The following is a 23,087-nucleotide window of genomic DNA, read 5'->3' on the forward strand; positions in this document are numbered from 1 at the left end:
CTGAACATACTGTGCTAACTGAATAACCTTAATATCACTAAACTTCCACCACCATTAGTCAAATGTAAAAGTTGAGTCTGGGGATGTCTCTATCATTGACTATGTTTGCAGTGTATATATACTTGTAGAATTTTTTCAGCTATATGAATAAAATTTAAATTGTAGAAATGCTAAGGAAACTTTTCTTTTCTTTTTGAGACAGAGTTTTGCTGTCTCCCAGGCTGGAGTGCAGTGGTGGGATCTCAGCTCACTGCAAGCTCCGCCTCCCGGGTTCACGCCATTCTCCTGCCTCAGCCTCCTGAGTAGCTGGGACTACGGGTGCCCACCACCACACCTGGCTAATTTTTTTGTATTTTTTAGTAGAGACAGGGTTTCACCGTGTTAGCCAGGATGGTCTCAATCTCCTGACCTCGTGATCCACCCGCCTGGGCCTCCCAAAGTGCTGGGATTACAGGTGTGAGCCACCACGCCCGGCCGGAAACGTTTCATACCAGCAAGAACTAACATGGTCTTATATACTGGCTCATGTAAGCATGGGTAATACTTGGCCTTTATTTACCTCAAGGTAAAGGATCAAAAACTACCAAAGTAGACCTCAATTTTCACAATCCTAAGAGCGATAATCAGGTGAGTTGATTCTTCAAATTTTGGCAATAACTTCAGCTTAGCAAAGATTTACAGAACCCTTACTGCATTCCAGGCATTGGGGATACAAAGATGATTAAAACAAACCTCCATATAATCATTTACAAAAACTTTAAAAAACGAAAACAAAACCCAACCAGTCATTTCTTGAAAATATCTGCAGAGTTTTATTCCATTTAAAACACTGTAAATGTAAGAAGTATTCTGAGTAGAACAGAAAAAGAGGAAGAAACACAACTACTTATTTCTATAATATAATATCATATTTCTAAATATAATCTAACTCCTTTTCTAAAAATATTTCTAGAAATATTCTTCCCCCTAGCTGAGAATACCTGAAATCGTCAAGCTGGTCATAAAAACCTTATGAATTTAACTTTTGATAGAAAACTACATAGTATACAATGTCTCAAAAGAACTTCATCAAATGTAGTTTTTAGTTTTACCCATTTCAAAGACATCTGGAGAGGAAGAAAGGTGACTATTACACTGAGTTTTACAGCTAGAACACCAGTGTCATGGGAGCCTATAACAAATAAGTTTCTGCACTGAAGCCAAATTTCATTCGAATCATACTCCTTCCTAGGACTCAGACATAACATTAAAAGATCTTTTCCCAAAACCGTTTTTAACAATATAATTAAATATTGCCACCATAAGCAATATATATACACAAATAAAAGAATATAATAGCTTCCATTGAACATATGCATTATCTCCTTCACTTCTAAAGCCCTACTAAAATGGCAAGGTCAAAAGAATGAGAAAGGAGATAACAGCAACAAAATGTGGGAGGCTGGAAAGCAGGAGAATGGTAACTGACTCAGCAAAGTCAAGAAAACAGAATCCTAGGCCGGGCGCGGTGGCTCAAGCCTGTAATCCCAGTACTTTGGGAGGCCGAGGCGGGTGGATCACGAAGTCAGGAGATCGAGACCATCCTGGCTAACATGGTGAAACCCCGTCTCTACTAAAAATACAAAAAACTAGCCGGGCGTGGTGGCGGGCGCCTGTAGTCCCAGCTACTCGGAGGCTGAGGCAGGAGAATGGCGTAAACCCGGGAGGCGGAGCTTGCAGTGAGCCGAGATCGCGCCACTGCACTCCAGCCTGGGTGACACAGCGAGACTCCGTCTCAAAAAAAAAAAAAAAAAGAAAACAGAATCCTAAAGGCATTAGAAAAAGTCAAAAGCAGCCAGGCACGGTGGCCATGCCTGTAATCCCAGCACTTTGGGAGGCTGAGGCGGGAGGATCACAAGGTCAAGAGATCGAGACCGTCCTGGTCAACATGGTGAAACTCCATCTCCACTAAAAAAATACAAAAAAAAAAAAAAAAATTAGCCGAGCATGGTGGCACATGCCTGTAGTCTCAGCTACTCAGGAGGCTGAGGCAGGGGAATCGCTTGAACCCAGGAGGTGGAGGCTACAGTGAGCCGAGATCGTGCCACTGCACTTCAGCCTGGCAACAGAGCAAGACTGTCTCAAAAAAAAAGTAAAGAAAAGAAAAAGTCTAAAGCAACAAAATCGGCATTATGAACTCCCAAAATGCTCAAAAATGGAAGGTACTAAGTATACCCAAAGGAGGAAATGAGGGTGGGGCTAAGAATATAAGTATTAGGAATTAGGAGGCAGAGAATCCTGATAGCCACATGGTGTTCACCAGAAAGTGCAATGGACCAACTAGAGAAGAGTAGCAGACACTGAGTGTGAGGGGGCTGGGTACAGTCTGGAAGGACTGGAGCAATGTGAGCCTTGTGAGCTGATAAAATTAACCAGGACAACCCTACAATGAGGAGAAACCACAGGGAATAGAATCCAAATGGAGTATAACAAGGATAAGGGCAACAAAAGAAAGAGAAGGTCCAAATAACTGTGAGGGAAGGAGATGGAGCAAAGAGATCTCCTAAGAACAAGGCCATTATATATTTGAGATGGGGATTTGCTCTGTTGCCCAGGCTGGAGTGCAGTAGCATGATCATAGCTCACTCCAGCCTGGACCTCCTAGGCTCAAGTGATCCTCCAACCTCAGCCTCCTGAGTAGCTGGGATTACAGGCATGCACTACCACACCTGGCTAATTTATTTTATTTTGTAGAGGTGGGGTCTTGCTGTGTTGTGCAGACTGGTCTCTAACTCCTGGCCTCAAGCAATCCTTCCACCTCAGACTCCCAAAGTGTTGGGATTAAAGATGTGAGCCACTGCGCTCAGTAAGGCCATATTTTTAATGCCTCATGAAAACAAGAGAAGGAGCTGCAGACCTGTGAAGCTAGAAATGCTGGACCTCCCCACTCCTCCAAGGAGTTTAGGAAACTTGATTTCATATAAAAAAAAAAAAAAAGAAGGCCAGGCACGGTGGCTCACACCTGTAATCCTAGCACTTTGGGAGGCCAAGGTGAGCAGATCACTTGAGATCAGGAGTTCAAGACCAGCCTGGCCAACATGGTGAAACCCTGTCTCTACTAAAAATACAAAAAATTAGCTGTGTGTGGTGTCAGGTGCCTGTAATTCCAGCTACTCAGGAGGCTGAGGCAGAAGAATCACTTGAACCTCGGAGGTGGAGGTTTCAGTGAGCAGAGATTGCACCACTGTACTCCAGCCTGGGCAATAAAGCAAGACTGTCTCAAAAAAAAAGAAAAAAGAAAAGAATTGCTGCTGAATCCCAAAGTTATTATGAGAAAAAAGGGAAGAAAGTAGACAGACAGTGACAGCAAACTAGAAAGAAGAATCTCAGAATTTAAGGGCACCAGCACAACTCAGGGTAGAATTACAATTCTGATAACGAGGGATCAAGGGAAGGTTTACATACTAAATGTTGAGATCCAACATCTATTAATACTTCCTGTTCTCTTCCCCAACTTAGCTCTAAGAACCTGCCAGCCAGGTTTATCCTCCAGGCAAGAGACCAGAAAATTCCTCTCTAGGAATCTGAGGAGACCAAGACAAAAGACCTGAAGATACTCACAATAAAGGTTCCCCTTTCAGATCACCTTTTAGAGAAGATCTCAGTCAACACACAGAGCTTTCAGCCAGTTGTTTAGTATACATCTCTGGTAGCCAATACCACTGAGAGCTAAGGAGGCCTTCAAAATAGGAGGTCAAAACAACCAAACAGAAAAAAGCAACTTGGAGGGAACAGCAACTATGCAGCAAAATAAAAATTTATGGGGAAAAAAATTATATATATAAGCCAGGCACAGTGGCTCATGCCTGTAATTCCAGCACATTGGGAGGCCAAGGTAGGTGGATCACCTGAGATCCAGAGTTTAAGATCAGCCTTACCAACATGATGAAACCCCATCTCTACTAAATATACAAAAATTAGCTGGGTGTGGTGGTGCATGCCTGTAATCCCAGATAATCAGGAGGCTGAGGCAGGAAAATTGCTTGAACCTGGGAGGCGGGGGTTGCGGTGAGCCAAGGTGGCACCATTGCACTCCAGCCTGGGCAAGAAGAGTGAAACTCCATCTCAAAAAACAAAAAAAAAAATTACACATATATGTGTGTGTGTGTGTGCATGTATGTGTGTGTAATTTCTATATATATTATATATATTTATTTACCTGTCTGTGTGTATATCTCCTCAGAGAGATAAAATATTCTATCTACAAAATAAGAATTTAATGCATTAGAAATATAATAGTAGAAATGAAAATCTCAATAAAATGGCTGGAAGGCAAAACTGAGGAAAACTCCCAGAAAACAGAGCACAGTAGGCCAGGTGCAGGGGCTCACGCCTGTAATCCCAGCACTTTGGGACGCCGAGGCGGGAGGATCATGAGGTCAGGAGTTCGAGACCAGCCTGGCCAGCATGGTGAAATCTCACCTCTACTAAAAAAATACAAAAAAAAATAGCCTAGCATAGTGGCATGCGCCTGTAATCCCAGCTACTCAGGACGCTGAGGCAAGAGAACTGCTTGAACCCAGGAGGCAGAGGTTGCAGTGAGCCAAGATCACACCACTGCACTCCAGCCTGGGCAACAGAGTGAGACTCCATCTCAAAAAAAAAAAAAAAAAAAGAATAGAAAAGAAAAGAAAGCACAGTATAAAAAGATGAAATGTGGAAAAAGAAAACCAGATTATCGGTCCAGGAGATCTAACATCTGAATAATGGTTGTTACAAAAAGAAAAAGCAAACTGGAACAAAAAGGAAAGAATCAAAGAAATAATCCAACTTCCATGAATTGAAAAACATAGGTTTCCAAATTGAGAAGGAAGACTGAATGTCCAAAACAATTAATAAAAACTAACACCACAGTATATCATCAGGAAATTTCAAAATTCTGGGGACAAAATGAATACCCTAAAATCTTCCAGAGAGAAAGATTAGGCAGCAAAATGGCTTCAGACTTTTCAACATGAACTTTGGAACTTGGAAGAAAATGGAGCAATGTCTTCAAAGTTTTAGTGTAAAATAATCTCCAACTACACCCAAAGGTCAAATTTTCCTACACTGCATTAAGACAAAAAACGCATTCACAGTACCCTTAGTACACAGTGATCATAATAACAGGAAGGATCTAAACAAAATTTCGTCATAATTGGGATAAATGGATTGATAAATGAGTGTCTGTGAACGGGTGCATGCACATAAGCTGAAGGCAGGACAGGTGGGAGAAGGAAAAAAGCGACATCTTCCTGTAGGGAATTCGGTAGGTAACTTCTCAAATGGTAAAATCAAGAAGAGCACTATAAGCATGCCATACAGAGGCATGAAGGTAATATCAAAAGAAACATCTAAAAGCTAAAAGTGGTGCCTCTGGAGAATGAGAAATGGGGGAAAGGGTCTATTTTTCATAATAAATCTTGTAAAACTATTTGAATTTTAAAACAATGCGCTTTGGGACTTTAATAATCAAATAAATTTTAAAAGAATATATAGTAAGCTTAGGCCTCCATATCCACAATTCTTTATTATGTCAAACTATTCTCTTTTCACAGAATTTCATTCCTGTAATAAACATCTTGTTCTTAAAAGGAAAGAATGAAATGATTTCCATTGGATTTTACTACTGTAAAGAAAAATAAAGAGAAATTACATAAATGTGGCAAAAAGTATACTTACTGATACAAATCCAAATACCAAGGCAGGCAAGAAAATGTAAACAAACCCTTCATTTTCAAAATAAACACCCTTCCAACAGAGGGTTCTAAGACAAACTGTCTGTCTCACCCACAGAAAAATATGAAACACCAATCATCTAAGCCCATGTGCATAATCTGAATGTATGCCCAAAGCAATGTGCTTAAAATATACATCAGATTTTAGACATAATCATAGTGTTCATTTTAGAATCAGCATTAAATATGTTAAGAGTTCAACCTCCCTCTCACCTGAATTGCAGAATCATCAGAACTTGAAATAAGTGTCTTCTCATCGGCTGTGAACTGGATGTGCCATACAGTTTTCTTGTGCCGAATCCTGGACTGGAAGATTCTATTGTTTACAAGTTCTAAAATCTTCAAAGCAGAAAAACACAGAAAATTAATCTGAAGAATCTAAGCAACACATAGGCATTACACCCCAAAGATATTAAACTTAAATTAGACTAGAGGGTACAGAATTTCCATCTGGTGCTTTCACCCTAATTAAAAACAAATGAATGTCACATATATATGCACACATGTATGCATACATGCCAACATATTACACCCTAAAATAAAACACTCACTGCAATCATCAGACAGCAGTAGGAACCAGTGGGTCCTTCTGATTACTCAACTCCCCACTTCATCAAACAAGTGGCTGTCTAGGCTCGCCCTCCAAAAAAAAAAGACATTTAAGATGGATATGAGAGAAGAAAGTAAGTCCTGGATGGCAAATTCTTCATAAAACAACACAAACAAGGGAAGATAAAAGATGATGAGGGAGACAGGTAAAGGAAAAGAGGATACGCGAAGGCTGGTGGGCAGTGCAATGAGAATACTTAAGAGGGCCAAAGACTAATAATACTCCAAATAAAAGTAGTAACAAATTCAAAAGATAATAACTATGTCAAAAAAAAAAAAAAGGCTTTCAAATGAACTCATACCAAAAAAATAACAAAAAGAGAGGAAATATGTTTCATGGACCAAATTAAAATGTACTCAAGAAAGCCTAAGGAAAATACAGATGATGCTAAAGCAGGAGATTCCAGAAACTCAAACCTAACCCACATGTCTGGAAGAAAAGTCCCTTGAAAACAAAGGGGAATTGTGTGAATGAGAACCTTCCTAAATAAGCAGGATGAATGATCTCACAAACCCTATAAGGCAAGGGCAGAATAGCATAAGAGTTGAGCACATAACCTCAGAGATCTGGGTTTGAATCCTAGCTCTGCCACTTATTGATTTTATGAAAATTGTGGAAATAAGAGTTGAGACAACTTTACAACAAGAATAACACCACCGAACATCCAGGATGTTATAATTCAACGAAAAAACCCCATCATCTCAGCCCAAAATCTCCTTAAGCTGATAAGCAACTTCAGCAAAGTCTCAGGATACAAAATCAATGAGAAAAAATCACAAGCATTCTTATACACCAATAACAGACAAACAGAGAGCCAAATCATGAGTGAACTCCCATTCACAACTGCTTCAAAGAGAATAAAATACCTAGAAATCCAATTTACAAGGGATGTGAAGGACCTCTTCAAGGAGAACTACAAACCACTGCTCAACAAAATAAAAGAGGACACAAACAAATGAACATTCCATGCTCATGGATAGGAAGAATCAATATCGTGAAAATGGCCATACTGCCCAAGGTAATTTACAGATTCAATGCCATCCCCATCAAGCTACCAATGACTTTCTTCACAGAATTGGAAAAAACTACTTTAAAGTTCATATGAAACCAAAAAAGAGCCCGCATTGCCAAGACAATCCTAAGCCAAAAGAACAAAGCTGGAGGCATCACGCTACCTGACTTCAAACTGTACTACAAGGCTACAGTGACCAAAACAGCATGGTACTGGTACCAAAACAGAGATATAGACCAATGGAACAGAAGAGAGCCCTCAGAAATAATACCACACATCTACAACCATCTGATCTTTGACAAACCTGACAAAAACAAGCAATAGGGAAAGGTTTCCCTATTTAATAAATGGTGCTGGGGAAACTGGCTAGCCATATGTAGAAAGCTGAAACTGGATCCCTTCCTTACACCTTATACAAAAATTAATTCAAGATGGAATAAGGACTTAAATGCTAGACCTAAAACCATAAAAACCCTAGAAGAAAACCTAGGCAATACCATTCGGGACATAGGCATGGGCAAGGACTTCATGTCTAAAACACCAAAAGCAATGGCAACAAAAGCCAAAATCGACAAATGGGATCTAATTAAACTAAACAGCTTCGGCACAGCAAAAGAAACTACCATCAGAGTGAACAGGCAAACTACAGAATGGGAAAAAATTTTTGCAATCTACCCATCTGACAAAGGGCTAATATCCAGAGTCTACAAAGAACTTAAACTTACAAGAAATAATCCCATCAAAAAGTGGGTGAAGGATATGAACAGACACTTCTCAAAAGAAGACATTTATGCAACCAACAGACACATGAAAAAATGCTCGTCATCACTGGCCATCAGAGAAATGCAAATCAAAACCGCAGTGAGATACCGTCTCACACCAGTTAGAATGATGACCATTAAAAAGTCAGGAAACAGCAGGTGCTGGAGAGGATGTGGAGAAATAGGAACACTTTTACACTGTTGGTGGGACTGTAAACTAGTTCAACCATTGTGGAAAACAGTGTGGCAATTCCTCAAGGATCTAGAACTAGAAATACCATATGACCCAGCCATCCTATTACTGGGAATATACCCAAAGGATTATAAATCATGCTGCTATAAAGACACATGCACACATATGTTTATTGCAGCACTATTCACAATAGCAAAGACTTGGAATCAACCCAAATGTCCATCAATGATAGACTGGATTAAGAAAATGTGGCACAGGCCGGGCGCGGTGGCTCAAGCCTGTAATCCCAGCACTTTGGGAGGCCGAGGCGGGTGGATCACGAGGTCAGGAGATCGAGACTATCCTGGCTAACATGGTGAAACCCCGTCTCTACTAAAAATACAAAAAACTAGCCGGGCATGGTGGCGGGCACCTGTAGTCCCAGCTACTTGGGAGGCTGAGGCGGGAGAATGGCGTGAACCCGGGAGACGGAGCTTGCAGTGAGCCGAGATCACGCCTCTGCACTCCAGCCTGGGAGACACAGCGAGACTCCATCTCAAAAAAAAAAAAAAAAAGAAAATGTGGCACATATACACCATGGAATACTATGCAGCCATAAAAAAGGATAAGTTCATGTCCTTTGTAGGGACATGGATGAAGCTGGAAACCATCATTCTCAGCAAACTATCAGAAGGAGAAAAAACCAAACACCGCATGTTCTCACTCATAGGTGGGAATTGAACAATGAGATCACTTGGACACAGGAAGAGGAACATCACACACCGGGGCCTGTTGTGGGGTGGGGGGAGTGGGGAGGGATAGCATTAGGAGATATACCTAATGTAAATGACGAGTTAATGGGTGCAGCACACCAACATGACACATATATACATATGTAACAAACCTGCACGTTGTGCACATGTACCCTAGAAATTAAAGTATAATAAAAAAAAAATTCAATGAGAGCATCTGGCACAGTAAACAGTTAATAAATGGTAGTTGCTATTATTTGATGATATGGGGCTACACCATACAAAACTGCCACTTTATAGGTAAATATTGGTAATTTCACATGGTTCATTATTATTTATATTATTTGATGACTTTGAGGTAACTAACGATGTGAATGAAGCACATATGTGTGTTTCTTTTTAAACTATCTAAAAGACTTATTTTAAGATAGATGGTAAAAATGAAAAGAATGTGGTACTGACTTGACATCAAGGTTAAGATAAAAGGGAAACTAAGGACTCTTTAAGAATAAATAATAATACACAACAGTTTGAGAGATAAGCCTGAGACGGAAGTCTAAGGTTCACCTGTAAATATACAATTATCCCTTGCTTAAGAAATACATATCCATGATGTATTTTCTCAGAATAGTACACATCTTAACAAATGATAGATAAATTTTTCACAATAATAAGGAGAAGACAAAGCCTGAATTCTCAATCCATGACACAAGGGTCATGGCAAATATATAAGAGTATAGAAATCACTGTCTAAAAGCTTCCTTCTTCACTTTGTGTCTAAACATATAGTCTCTTCTCTGTGGGGCAATATGGACTAGAGAATATTTGTGTAATTCCTTAAGAAAATGAATCCAAAGTAAAATACTGTGGCCAGTGCCATAAGTAATTGGTTAAAAAATCATTCCCAGATGCCTGGTGAGAAAAAGTGAAAGAAGGAACCAATGTTTTTGGTATAAAACATTAAAATATAATGGTTTTTAAAACCATTATAAAGCTAGAGAAAATGTACTTTTGTGAATTTCACTTGTGATAAAGACAATATTTTTACCCAAAATGCCTTTTATTATACTACATTTTTTGCCTTGCAACATGTTTCTGTTTTTACTTATTTGGTCTTGTTAGATAAATTAAGGATTTCAGGTGGTGAACTGAGGTACTTCTGCCACCAAAAGTAGAACAGCAAGGATTGGTGGAGCAGGCAAGCACAGGCAGCCCTGCACCAATATTCCCCATGAGCCTTATCAGTACCAAAATGGAAACAACTTATACCCCATATGGCTGGGCTTCTAAGAAGAGGAGAAAAAAGTGCTCTTTGTATAGTTAGCGAAATCTTGATAGATAGTGGTTGATATATGTGGAGAACAGCCACACAACTAAGTAAAGAATAAGGAACATAAAAAGACAAAAAGCATTAGAAACAGTAATAAAGGAAATCTGAAAAATATACAGCCAACTGGATAAGATGATTTTTAGTTTAACAGAACGATGACTAATAGATCACAAAGATTTATTTAGTATAAAAGTGTATAATAGGCTGGGTGTGATAGCTCACGCCTATAATCCCAGCACTCTGGGAGGCCAAGATGGGCAGATCACTTGAGCCCAAGCGTTTAAGGCCAGCCTGGGCAACACTGGTGAAACCTCCATCTCTACAAAAACAGAAAAAGTAGCTGTGTGTAGTGGTGCATATCTGAAGTCCCAGTTACTCAGGAGGCCGTGGTGGGAGGATTCCTTGAGCCCAGGAGGCGAAGGTTGCAGTGAGTCAAGATTGGGCCACTGCACTCCAGGCTGGGCAACAAGGTGAGATCCTATCTCAAAAAAAAAAGTATACAATAGCCAGGCACAGTGGCTCCCATGCCCATAATCCCAACACTTTGGGAGGCTGAGGCAGGACAATCGCTTAAACCCAGGAGTTTGAGACCAGCCTGGACAATATAGGGGACCCCATCTCTACAAAAAGTAAAAAAATTATTCAGGCATGGTGATACACACCTGTAGTCCCAGCTACTCAGGAGGCTTAAGTGGGAGAATCACTTCTGGTCAAGCTGCAGTCAGCTGTGATCATGTCACTGCACTCAGCATGGGTGACAGAGCAAGACCCCATTTCAAAAATAAAAATAAATAAAAATAGAAGTGCACAATGCCAGACATATAATTAGTTTTAATTAACTAATTCTGTACAGAAAGATTCTGAAGACTAGCACTGAATACCTCAATGGTTCCATTTTCGTCTCCAAATGCAATGTACTGAAGATGCGGACTTAAGCAACAGCAGCTAACTTGAGCTTCAGTCAGATAATCAATCTGACCTGTTTTTCCATTAATGAGCTAATGAAAAATGAGGCAAAATCAGTTATTAGGCTGTAAGAGCAGATTTTGTTCTTTAGAACAGAGGCTTCAATTGAAAAATAAATAAATAAAACACAGAAAATAACCAACAAGAGTTCTCAGGGGAACAACAAAGCCATATCCTAGTCTCAGCAGCTGCATTTAGCACTTCACACTTCCATTTCATTCCACTTTGGTGGTTCAAATACATTTTCATAAAATAAAACGAGCATTACAAGGTTTAAAAAGCAGCTGCTGTGCCCGCCACCTGAGACACATCTGTCTGATTTGTAATCCCACAGCCAGCTCCACACCCTGTTTTCCATTTCTTCACAAAGCCCACTTTTAATAGGGCTATCGTTTGTTAAAATATACTTTTCTGCTACATTTCAAAGCTGTTGGTCAAACAACACTGAGACAGACATAAAAAGACAAATTAAAACGGGGCTGATATCCTACAAATCACTCACAAAACAGTGTAAATTAAGATTCTTTCTCTTGGAGCGGGGGCAGTGAGGACAATGGAGAAGAACTCATAAGCATAATTTGCGTAGCTGAATTTACAATGCTTAAACAAAGATTACCTAATTTCATAATCTGTACCAATGCTTAAATCCCATGAATTATGATGCTTTATCACTCATTTAAAACATGTGACCTGGGAAAATATCTCTGAAGCTTAAATCAATTGTCAGATACCTCTCTCTAACTTAGTGTCATAAACTAAAACTCTTGAATTATTTTTCAACATGAAATAAGCAGTCATCTTTGTTTCTGGTACAAAGATTACAGTCAATCAATCACAGGTAGCTTTTCCTTAACATTATTTTACCTAGCATGTTTTTATCTACTAGACATTCAAAATGAAAATTGAACTACGAAGAACTGAACATCTTCCTTCTCTCAAAAATTAATTTCAAGAGCTCTCTAAGTAGAAACTAAAAAATGTTCTATTCACTTAAATGAAACTATTAAGTTTATCCTCTAAACTCTTCCACAACCACTGTCATAGAATGATATCTTTATAGACAGATGACTTTTTAAGTCTCACAGTTACAACAGTCATTAAAGAAAGGTTGCACAAATTTAATAAAGGAAATACAAGCATGAGGACACTAAATTTGACAAAAAAACTGGAGTGGAAATATCCCAAGTGGAAGAATCAGCTTTCTAAAAAACAGTTAATGAGAAATTCACATTGAATTCCACATCCCAATTCACCCCAGAAGTACTGTGTATTAGGAGCTCCTAATCAGCATATTGAGGACAATAGTAAAACTTGTAAAATCAAAGCAAGCCATATTCAGCGGTGACTTACAGCTTGATTTTGACACCCACAGTAAACAAGAAGTTACCACATGCCAAGCGATTTACTCCCAGTATCTACTCCTGAATTTGGATTCTACTTTGACCCTGTAACTAGCTCAGAGACTGTAAGATGAAAAGGACCTTAAAAACTGAGGCTCAAAGTGGTAGCACATGCCTGTAGTCCCAGCTACTCGGGAGGCTGAGGCATGAGAATCTCTTGAACCCAGGAGGTGGAGTTGCAGTGAGCCAAGATCATGCCACTGCACCCCAGCCTAGGCAACAGAGAGAGACTATCTCAAAAGAAAAACAAAAGCAAGAAAATTAGCCCTCACTATGAAAGGGTTTCTGTCCTTCTCAATCCTATGTCTCAGGGAATCCTCAGGGCAAGGGAGAATGTCCCACCAGTTCATTAAAGCCATGCCACCTCCTGCCCTTCTTATCTGGCTGCTTGCTCTTACCACCTCTCTTAGCCACAAGTCACAGTCACATGCTGTCAGCTCCACATGCTGACACCTTCAATGGTCCATACTCTGCTGTTCTACTTGGGCTGACCAATATATAGATAGCCTCTTGTGTTTGATCTTCCATGAGGCACCTGCTTTCTCTTGCTGCCACTATCTACACTATCACCACTTCCAGGACATCTCTGTCAATGCAATGACACCTTATTTAGCCACCAGCACAGTGGTGCCAACCTGCTCTTGAACTCCAGTGCTCCTTAGGGCATCTGCTCTTACGGCATCTGTTACCACCACTCTGAGCTCCTGGAATGGTATATTCCTCTGCCAATGGATCTTTGGGACTCCTTTTCTCTTCAGCCAGTTGAGAAATGCCTTCCTCTCATGTGTCCCACTCTTTGTTGGGGGGTACAGGGAGAACAGGCTAGAGTAGTGCTGTTTGGATCCCTAAGCAACACAGTTCTTTCAATTTTACTACACAACCCTTTCCTCCTTAGGGGCAAAAATAAGCATTCAATAAATATCTACTTAACAAAGGTGTGTGTAAATGAATGAACAGGCGTACTTCAGTATGTAAAGCCCAGGTCCTTTCACCTCAGTTCCAATCACTCAGACTCCTTCCTCATCTAAAGTGACTTCTGTTCTTTCAAAGACCCTGGAATCCTTCCCTTTTAAAAATGCTTCTATATGCTCATCCCCCTTGCACACATGTCTGAATCACTCTTGTAGACAACATGAGTTTGTCCTCATGGTATTCTTAGACTCCACGCAAATCAAAGAATGTGATCATAGATACCAACAGAAGAGCAGTGAGATGAGGAATTATCTAATTTAATTCTAAATATAAGCATATCTGAGCCTCAGCTCGAGACCTACATATATTTATTTAACCAATGTCTACTGGACAACTGCTAGATATAAAATAATTATGTTTAATCCCAGGTCCAAAAACAAGAAAAACTGAATAGAAAATTCAACCAAAACAATTTTCCAATTGTTTTCTAAAAAATACTCACTTGCAGACGTCTTATATGGTCAACTGCAAGGACCATCACTTCATTTTCTTGAAACACAACATCTACTTCTTGCTTTAACATTATAGCAGAGTTCTTACATACTTTCTTTGTCTCCCAGAGCTGAGTAAGAGATAAAGAAATTATCATTCCATCTCTGAAATAACATGTCTTCATCTTAAAGTAAGAGACAAACTATGTTTCACATAAAATACCTATGATGCTAGAAAGGTTTCAATATTAGATTATGATCCAAAAATAAATATTTATTAACACAATCTATAGTAAGATGCAGTTAGTATTAAGAGTTATGGGCTCCAGAGTCAAAATTCCTCAGTATGAATTCTAGTTCTACCTAAAGTTGTAACTTCAGGCAGGTTGCTTAACCCAGTGTTACTCAAAGATAAGGACCTCCTGCTAGTTCTCAAACTGTTTGATACCAATCCACAAGATAAGAAGTTTGGGCCAGACACAGTGGCTCACACCTGTAATCCCAGCACTTTGGGAGGCCAAGGCGGGTGGATCACCTGAGGTCAGGAGTTCGAGACCAGTCTGACTAACATGGTGAAATCCCGTTTCTACTAAAAATACAAAACTTGGCCGGGCGTGGTGGTGTGCACCTGTAGTCCCAGCTACTCAGGAGGCTGAGACAGGAGAATTGCTTGAACCTGGGAGGCAGAGGTTGCAGTGAGCCAAGATCGTGCCACTGCACTCCAGCCTGGGTGACAGAGTGAGACTCCATGACAAAAAAAAAAAAAGAAGTTTGCACCAGAATGTAAATCAACTACATCACTAAACACACTGTAACTGTGCCTAGTGATGCAGCTTATTTCATTTCTTTTTTTTTTTTTTTTTTTGAGACTGAGTCTCGCTCTGTCACCCAGGCTGGAGTGCAGTGGCCGGATCTCAGCTCACTGCAAGCTCCGCCTCCCGGGTTTACGCCATTCTCCGGCCTCAGCCTCCCGAGTAGCTGGGACTACAGGCGCCCGCCACCTCGCCCGGCTAGTTTTTTGTATTTCTTAATAGAGACGGGGTTTCACCGTGTTAGCCAGGATGGTCTCGATCTCCTGACCTCGTGATCCGCCCATCTCGGCCTCCCAAAGTGCTGGGATTACAGGCTTGAGCCACCGCGCCCGGCCTATTCCATTTCAAGAAGACTTTCTTGATGAAGAAAGCAGCGTGTTGATTTATATTCTGGCTCAAGCTCACTGAGACTGGCATGTTAAGTACCACTGACTTTTCTCAGTCCTTCTGTGCCTGTTTTCTTATCTGCAAAAGGGACTATTGTGAGAATTAGTAAATTCATATGTATATATATATAGTACTTTGCATAACATCTTGAATATAGTAAGCACTGAATTAATTTTAGCTATAATTCATATAAAACGCTGTATTTGGATGCCTTGGGGACCAGCCATGGTTCCTGGACTCAAAGAGCTTATAATATAAGATGTATCAATAAGCCGGAGAAGCAGTGGAGTGTTGGAAATAAGGGGTAAATCATATCTATATTTAAATTCAAGTCAAAATTTGATGAGCACCACTAGAAAATGACATAGAATTAGATGGCATTAAGAGAGACAGGCAATCCTGGCTAACACGGTGAAACCCTGTCTCTACTAAAAAATACAAAAAAACCAGCCAGGCGAGGTAGCGGGCGCCTGTAGTCCCAGCTACTCGGGAGGCTGAGGCAGGAGAATGGCATAAACCCGGGAGGCAGAGCTTGCAGTGAGCCGAGATCCGGCCACTGCACTCCAGCTTGGGCAACAGAGCCAGACTCCGTCTCAAAAAAAAAAAAAAAAAAAAAGAGAGAGAGACAGGCATTCTCCCCAAATAGAGAAGGCTTGAGGGGACTTATAGAATGGTTAGGATTTCAACAAACAGAGATGCAGGTAAGTAGGGCATTCCAAATACAAGAAACCACTTAAGGAAAAGCACAGAAGCAGGCAACTACGGAGTGCTTGGGAAAATGTGAGCAGTCCAGTATTGGTTCCCTGTAGGAATAAACTGGAAGACAGACTGGAGCAGAATGAGGCCATGCTGTAGAGAAGCTTAATGGCAGACACAGAATTATATATTTACTTTGGTAGACGAGGGAGCCATTATCTATTTTTGAGCAAAAATGACATGACTATATTGTACATGAAAAAAAAGTATCTTAGAAGCTGCATGCAGAAAAGCAAGAAAGAATACTTGTGGCAGAGACTCATACAACAAGAGAAGTAACAGGTAACAAAGTCCTGAACTTGGGTAGCAGAAATAGAAAGGTAGAGATAATAATAGAAAATGAAAAGGTAGACTCTCTTAGAATCGGGAAGTAATTGGATGCAGGAATTCAAGGTAAAGAAAAGGGTCAAAATTTTTTCTGAGGAATCAAATGCAGTATTTTAAATTAACCAAAATACAGTTTAATCATTGAAGTTCCCACAGCACCTGGCCCATGGTAATCCTCATGAACATGTAGTGAATGAATGAGACTGTTACAGTCTATATAATAGTACTTTTCCAGGGTGAATAGGAGTATAGTAATAGTTTCCTATTTTGCTTACCTCAGTGCTACCCATCAATTTCTTGGTTTGCAAGAGGTTTAGCTCACTATCAGGAAATGTTCAAACTGAAAATCTCAAATCTCACCCTGATTGTCTGGTCATCAGAAGATGTCAAAAATGATGATCCATCAGGAGAAAACTTCACACCATGAACCCAACTTAAATGTCCTCTGCAATCAGCCACCTTTGAACACGAGTCTATATTCCACAACTACAGAATAAACACAGCATATAGGAAATCACATACATAGGTATTGTGAAGATAGCAAAAACATTGAAAATAGCAAGAATGAGCCAGCAATACCACTTCAATGAATAATTGCTCAAAAACACACTATCAAAACTACAAAATGTCTTATGAAGAAGATTATTTAGTGCATCATTATTTCTTATAGCAAAATACTAGGAAACTAAATACCCATCAATAGGGAACCAACTGAATAAACTACATTAATCACATAATGGCATATCATGCAGCCGTTAAAAAGAATGAGAAAAGCACCTTGATGACAACAAATCTCTAGGATATACTGTTAACAGAAAAAAAGCAAAGTGCAGAAGAGTCTATATACTATACAGTACTATCTTTTATTTGAGATGGAAAAATATGTACAAGAACATATAGAAGGATACACATACGGATATATATATATATGCCTATAGATATCTGCTTATATATGCAAGAAATATTGGACAGTTAAACCAATAACAGAAAATAGTTACATATGCAGGGAAGGAGGGAGAGAGAGGCGAAGGGATAGGGATGAAAGCAAGACTTCTCTGAATATAACTCATTATAAAACTTTGACTTTGGAATCATGCAAATACTTTATCACTTAAAAAAAATCAATCCAAAAAATAATAGGATGAACATAAGCAGCTTCCATATTCAGATTCTTTTCCACTAATACTGTCATCTAACCTTCATTTCAACTGACTGTAAAACCTACAATAAATTAACACAGTAATTGTAATATGTCCACATTTCTCATTATTCATGCTTATTACCATGTCTACCAGCAGCCTGGTATTTTGTCCTGGGTTCTGCTGTAAATTACTCTAATATATTCAAGTCTAATGAAGTACCATATGTGACTGAGTTCCTCTCATTACACTCTAAATTACAAAACCACTTTATCATTTCAGAACTAGCATGGACAAAACAAGTACCTCATCATAGGCCCAGTGACTGGTTTTCGTTCAGTGAGTTCTGTGGTTATGAACTAATTGTATGAAATTTTCTCTGCCTTTTCTCTAGAGTCCAAGCTGGGACATAAAGAGCTAAAGGCCAAAAATAAAAGTGGTTCCACAACTGAAGATCTCTCTTAAGAAACTGAAAATCTCCCTTGAGAATCCTCCCCTCTCTTCCCACTTTCTTCTCCCCATCTCTCTCCCATCATTTCTTTGTCACTCAGAGCCTCCAGAACTGAGTCCCTATATTTCAAGAGGGAGAATACTGTTTCATTGTTTCCTGGAGATTGCTAAGGATGGCAGAGGGTAAGGACTTTAGAAGTGACAAGAAAGGCTGAAAGAGGGGTTGCTACTTAGTACTGTTTCTAAAAATCCTAACAAACGCTCCACATTTACCTAGAGGATCTACACATAAGGTTCAAGATCTCCTAGGAGATCTAAAACCCAATAAACCCCAGCACTTTGGGAGGCTGAGGCAAGTGGGTCACTTGAGGTCAGGAGTTTGAGACCACCCTGGCCAACATGAAACCCCATCTCCACTAAAAACACAAAAACAATACAAAAAAAAAAAATTAGCCAGGCGTGCTGGTGGGCACCTGTAATCCCAGCTACTTGGAAGGCTAAGGCAAGAGAATAGCTTGAACCCGGGAGGTGGACGTTGCAGTGAGTCAAGATTACGACACTACACTCCTGCCTGGGTGACAGAGAGAGACTCTGTCTCAAAAACAAAATAACACAAAATACTTCCAATTCAAAGCCTCTGCCCAAGAAAACACTGCCCACAGCACCCCACTTCTTCCCGCTGCTTCGGACAGGACTAGAGCTTTTTCACACTCCCTGCCTCTGTGTGCAATGGGAAGAGTCTCAGCAGAGAAGTTCTTCAGTGTCACATGCACTGCTGCACCAAGAATTAGGAGAAGCCTATGGAGCTCATGCCCTCACTCTCACCTGTGCCTCCATGCTGAAGGGCTACAGCTTAGCAACTCTCCCCCAACACCTTCACAGTAATGGGCAAGGCTGGCAAACTCACTAAAATTTGCTAAATAAGCAGAGAACATTGAAGAAGTGCTTGCAGTAGTCATGGCTCCCTTGATGAGGAACCTGTGAACCAAGTGAACTTCCCTATTTTCCAAAAGGCCCATACCCATCTTCTTGGAACTGTGATCTCAAGGGGTTTCAAACTACCTGGTGGTAAAAACCAACCTGAGGAATGAAGAGTAAGAAAGCTTGGAAAAACTAATCTATCTTTGGCCAGGCATGGTGAGACACCTGTAATCCCAGCATTTTGGGAGGCCAAGGCGGAAGTATTGCTTGAGGCCAAGAGTTCAAGACCAGCCTGGGCAACACAGTGAGAACCCCATCTCTATTTAAAAAAACAAACAAAAAAAGCACTAATCCATCTTTGAAGGAAAAAAATAATTCACTACTTTATGAAAAAACTAATACAGCAATTCACTGGGTGGAATTCTTCCAGGGCCAGCTAGGTATACATTCTGAACAGAAAACTTAACAGGTAAGTACAAAATTATAAAAAAGTAATTTATATGAGTTATTTTATTCATTAGTCCCTGGCAATGAACATCCTATCTTATCCTACCCAATGATCTAAGAAATCTGAACTGGACTCATCTCTCACCACCTCTTTTAAGAAGAAAAGAGTCTGTGCCTATACTGTTTAAGAAATGCCACATATCTATACTGGATAAGAGATGTCATGTTTCATGACCAGAAGTCATTCCATTGTTTTCCCAGTTCCTGGCACATGTTAGGCATTCAGCAAATGCTTGCTGAATTCCCTGTCATACTGTCAAATCAAGTCTGTAATCACTGTTAAAATAATAAAGCTGGCTATGTGGTTTAATATCCCAAAGTTAGAGGTCATTAGGCTATAAAGAAAATACTCTACAATTTCTCAAGCAAGGCTCCTCAGCAGTTAATGGTTTAAGCTGTCCATTCTCTGTCATCCTTTGATCTCTGGAAACCCAGGCTTCACAGAATAAATTCAACTACTCACCTCTACACAGTACTGGGACAAAGCAACCACTGCCAAATGGTTTTGCGGGGAGAAGTCACAGTACTGGATGGTGCTGTGATGGCCCGTGTGGATTTCTCCTAATAGGCCACTGGTATGAATGTCAAAAAGCTGTCAACATAAATAGAGATACTTATGAAGGTAAAATATTTTAAGAGATAAGCTATTCTAATATCCTGCCATTTCAAATATAAGTCCTGAAAAAATATGACAATTACTGATAACTGGCATAATTATTGACAGTCATAAACAAAATATGGATCAATATACATATACTTTTAAAATATTGCTCATCTTAAAACATTTTTTTTTATTATACCTTAAGTTCTAGGGTACATGTGCATAACGTGCAGGTTTGTTACATATGTATACATGTGCCATGTTGGTGTGCTGCACCCATCAACTCATCAGCACCCATCAACTCGTCATTTACATCAGGTATAACTCCCAATGCCATCCTTCCCCCGCCCCCTCCCCATAATAGGCCCCGGTGTGTGATGTTCCCCTTCCTGTGTCCAAGTGATCTCATTGTTCAATTCCCACCTATGAGTGAGAACATGCGGTGTTTGGTTTTCTGTTCTTGCAATAGTTTGCTGAGAATGATGGTTTCCAGCTGCATCCATGTCCCTACAAAGGACATGAACTCATCCCTTTTTATGGCTGCATAGTATTCCATGGTGTATATGTGCCACATTTTCTTAATCCAGTCTGTCACTGATGGACATTTGGGTTGATTCCAAGTCTTTGCTATTGTGAATAGTGCTGCAATAAACATACGTGTGTATGTGTCTTTATAGCAGCATGACTTATAATCCTTTGGGTATATACCCAGCAATAGGATGGCTGGGTCATATGGTATTTCTAGTTCTAGATCCTTGAGGAATCGCCATACTGTTTTCCATAATGGTTGAACTAGTTTACAATCCCACCAACAGTGTAAAAGTGTTCCTATTTCTCCACATCCTCTCCAGCACCTGCTGTTTCCTGACTTTTTAATGACTGCCATTCTAACTGGTGTGATATGGTATCTCATTGTGGTTTTGATTTGCATCTCTCTGATGGCCAGTGATGATGAGCATTTTTTCATGTGTCTGTTGGCTGTATGAATGTCTTCTTTTGAGAAATGTCTGTTCATATCCTTTGCCCACTTTTTGATGAGGTTGTTTGTTTTTATCTTGTAAATTTGTTTGAGTTCCTTGTAGGTTCTGGATATTAGCCCTTTGTCAGATGAATAGATTGCAAAAATTTTCTCCCATTCTGTAGGTTGTCTGTTCACTCTGATGGTAGTTTCTTTTGCTGTGCAGAAGCTATTTAGTTTAATTAGATCCCATTTGTCAATTTTGGCTTTTGTTGCCATTGCTTTTGGTGTTTTAGACATGAAGTCCTTGCCCATGCCTAAAAACATATTTTCTATAAAGGAAAATTCATCACAGATGAGCTCTCAAGCTAGCCTAAAGAGAAATAAAAGTTTAGTGAATAAAGAAGAGACTGGCCCAATTAACATACAGACTAGTTCTCCCTAATGCTTGTTTATTCAAAAGAGAAAATGAATACTCATAAATGAAAATAATCAAAATGATATAGGGCAGAGGTTTGCTAAAATAAAATTAGCTCAATCATTTCTATTTCTCTCTAGAACTACCACATTACTCATTATAATTAATCATTTTCCTGTTTTTGAACCCCAAAAAGCTACTTTTGAGTAATCCAAGTTTCTTCAATTTTTTTTCTTTTTTTTTTTTTTGAGACAGACTTCCGCTCTTGTTGCCCAGGCTGGAGTCCAAGGGTGCGATCTCGGCTTGGCACGATCTCGGCTCACCACAACCTCCACCTCCTGAGTTCAAGCAATTCTCCTGCCTCAGCTTCCCAAGTAGCTGGGATTACAGGCATGCACCACCACGCCCAGCTAATTTTTTTATTTTTAGGAGAGACGGGGTGTCCCCATGTTGGTTAGGCTGGTCTCGAACTCCCGACCTCAGGTGATCTGCCCACCTTGGCCTCCCAAAGTGCTGGGATTACAGGTGTGAGTCACTGCGCCCAGCCACAGTTTCTTCAATTTTTAAGACTTACAAATGCTGAATATACTCTTCCAAAGTTTTTGCCAAATAAGATGATTTGTATTTACTACATGTATTGATACAGTATAGTGATTTAAGATTAAGACATAGACCTTAGAAAGAAACAAAAAAGCTTCCAGTGGGAGCTATTAAAATGTTTAGTGAATGCACAGTCCCTGCAAGCATGCACATATGGTAGGCAGCATAGCGCTGGAGGCCAAAAACACAGGGCAGGAAATTAGATTTAAAATGCTTCCCAGGACAGGTCATTTTTTTAAAAATTAGTGACTGACAGTGATCGAGGAAACTTGGCAAATGTGGAATAGGCAGTTGTCCCAATTATGGAATAGTAAAAGAAAAAAGACCTAACAACAGGAGTAGACTCACACAGGAATTGGAAAGAAATAACAGGAGGAGGAAGGAGAGACCAAGGGTAAGAAATCGGGATCTACACACAGTTAAGGAACACCTTTGGGTGGCTTTCTTTTAGCATGGTAAAACAGGGAACTGCTGTACAGATTTTTAAAACAAGGCATTTCATGTAATATAAAATTATTTTCCTCTCACTAGAACAGGTCTCTTAAAATCTTTTAAAAAGTTATCTTTTGCTCAACATCACTGGTAATTGGGAAAACACAAATCAAACCACAAGGAGAAACCACTTCACACCTACTAGGATGGCTATAATTTTAAAAATGAACAATATCAAGTTTTATCAAGGATGTGGAGAAATTGAAACCCTCGAACATTGCTAGTGGAATGTAAAATGGTGCAGCTGCTGTGGAAAAATCTAGTGATTTCTCAGAAAACTAAATAAAGAATTACCATATGACCCAGTAATTCCACTCCTAGGCATACACACAAGGCTCAAATAGATATTTGTACACCAATGTTGCAGCATTATTCAGAGTAGCCAAAAGGTGGAAACAAACCAAGTGTCCATCAACAGATGAATGGATGACCAAAATGTGATATATACATACAATGGAGTATTATTCAGCCATAAGAGGAAATACTGTTCTGATACATGCTACAACATGAATGAACCTTGAAACATGCTCAATGAAATGAGTCAGACACAAAAGGAC

At 39.8% G+C, this 23,087-nt stretch overlaps 1 protein-coding gene across 2 annotated transcripts in view; it reads right to left on the reverse strand.

Moving 5' to 3' along the window:
* LOC105463369 (apoptotic peptidase activating factor 1) overlaps positions 1-23,087 on the reverse strand; it is a 90,612-nt gene that overhangs the window by 14,539 nt on the left and 52,986 nt on the right. The window contains exons 18-22 of one of the 2 annotated variants that reach the window (XM_011710429.3): positions 19,925-20,053; positions 16,805-16,930; positions 14,174-14,293; positions 11,275-11,391; positions 5,970-6,095 (exon numbers count right to left, since the gene is read on the reverse strand). The exons of the other annotated variant lie outside the window; for it this stretch is intronic. Of the exons in view, the coding sequence (XP_011708731.2) occupies positions 5,970-6,095; positions 11,275-11,391; positions 14,174-14,293; positions 16,805-16,930; positions 19,925-20,053 (618 nt within the window). The remainder of the gene's footprint in view (positions 1-5,969; positions 6,096-11,274; positions 11,392-14,173; positions 14,294-16,804; positions 16,931-19,924; positions 20,054-23,087) is intronic. 2 annotated transcript variants of the gene reach the window in all.

This window comes from Macaca nemestrina, chromosome 10, assembly GCF_043159975.1.
Source record: "Macaca nemestrina isolate mMacNem1 chromosome 10, mMacNem.hap1, whole genome shotgun sequence".
NCBI classification, from domain to species: Eukaryota; Metazoa; Chordata; class Mammalia; order Primates; family Cercopithecidae; genus Macaca; species Macaca nemestrina.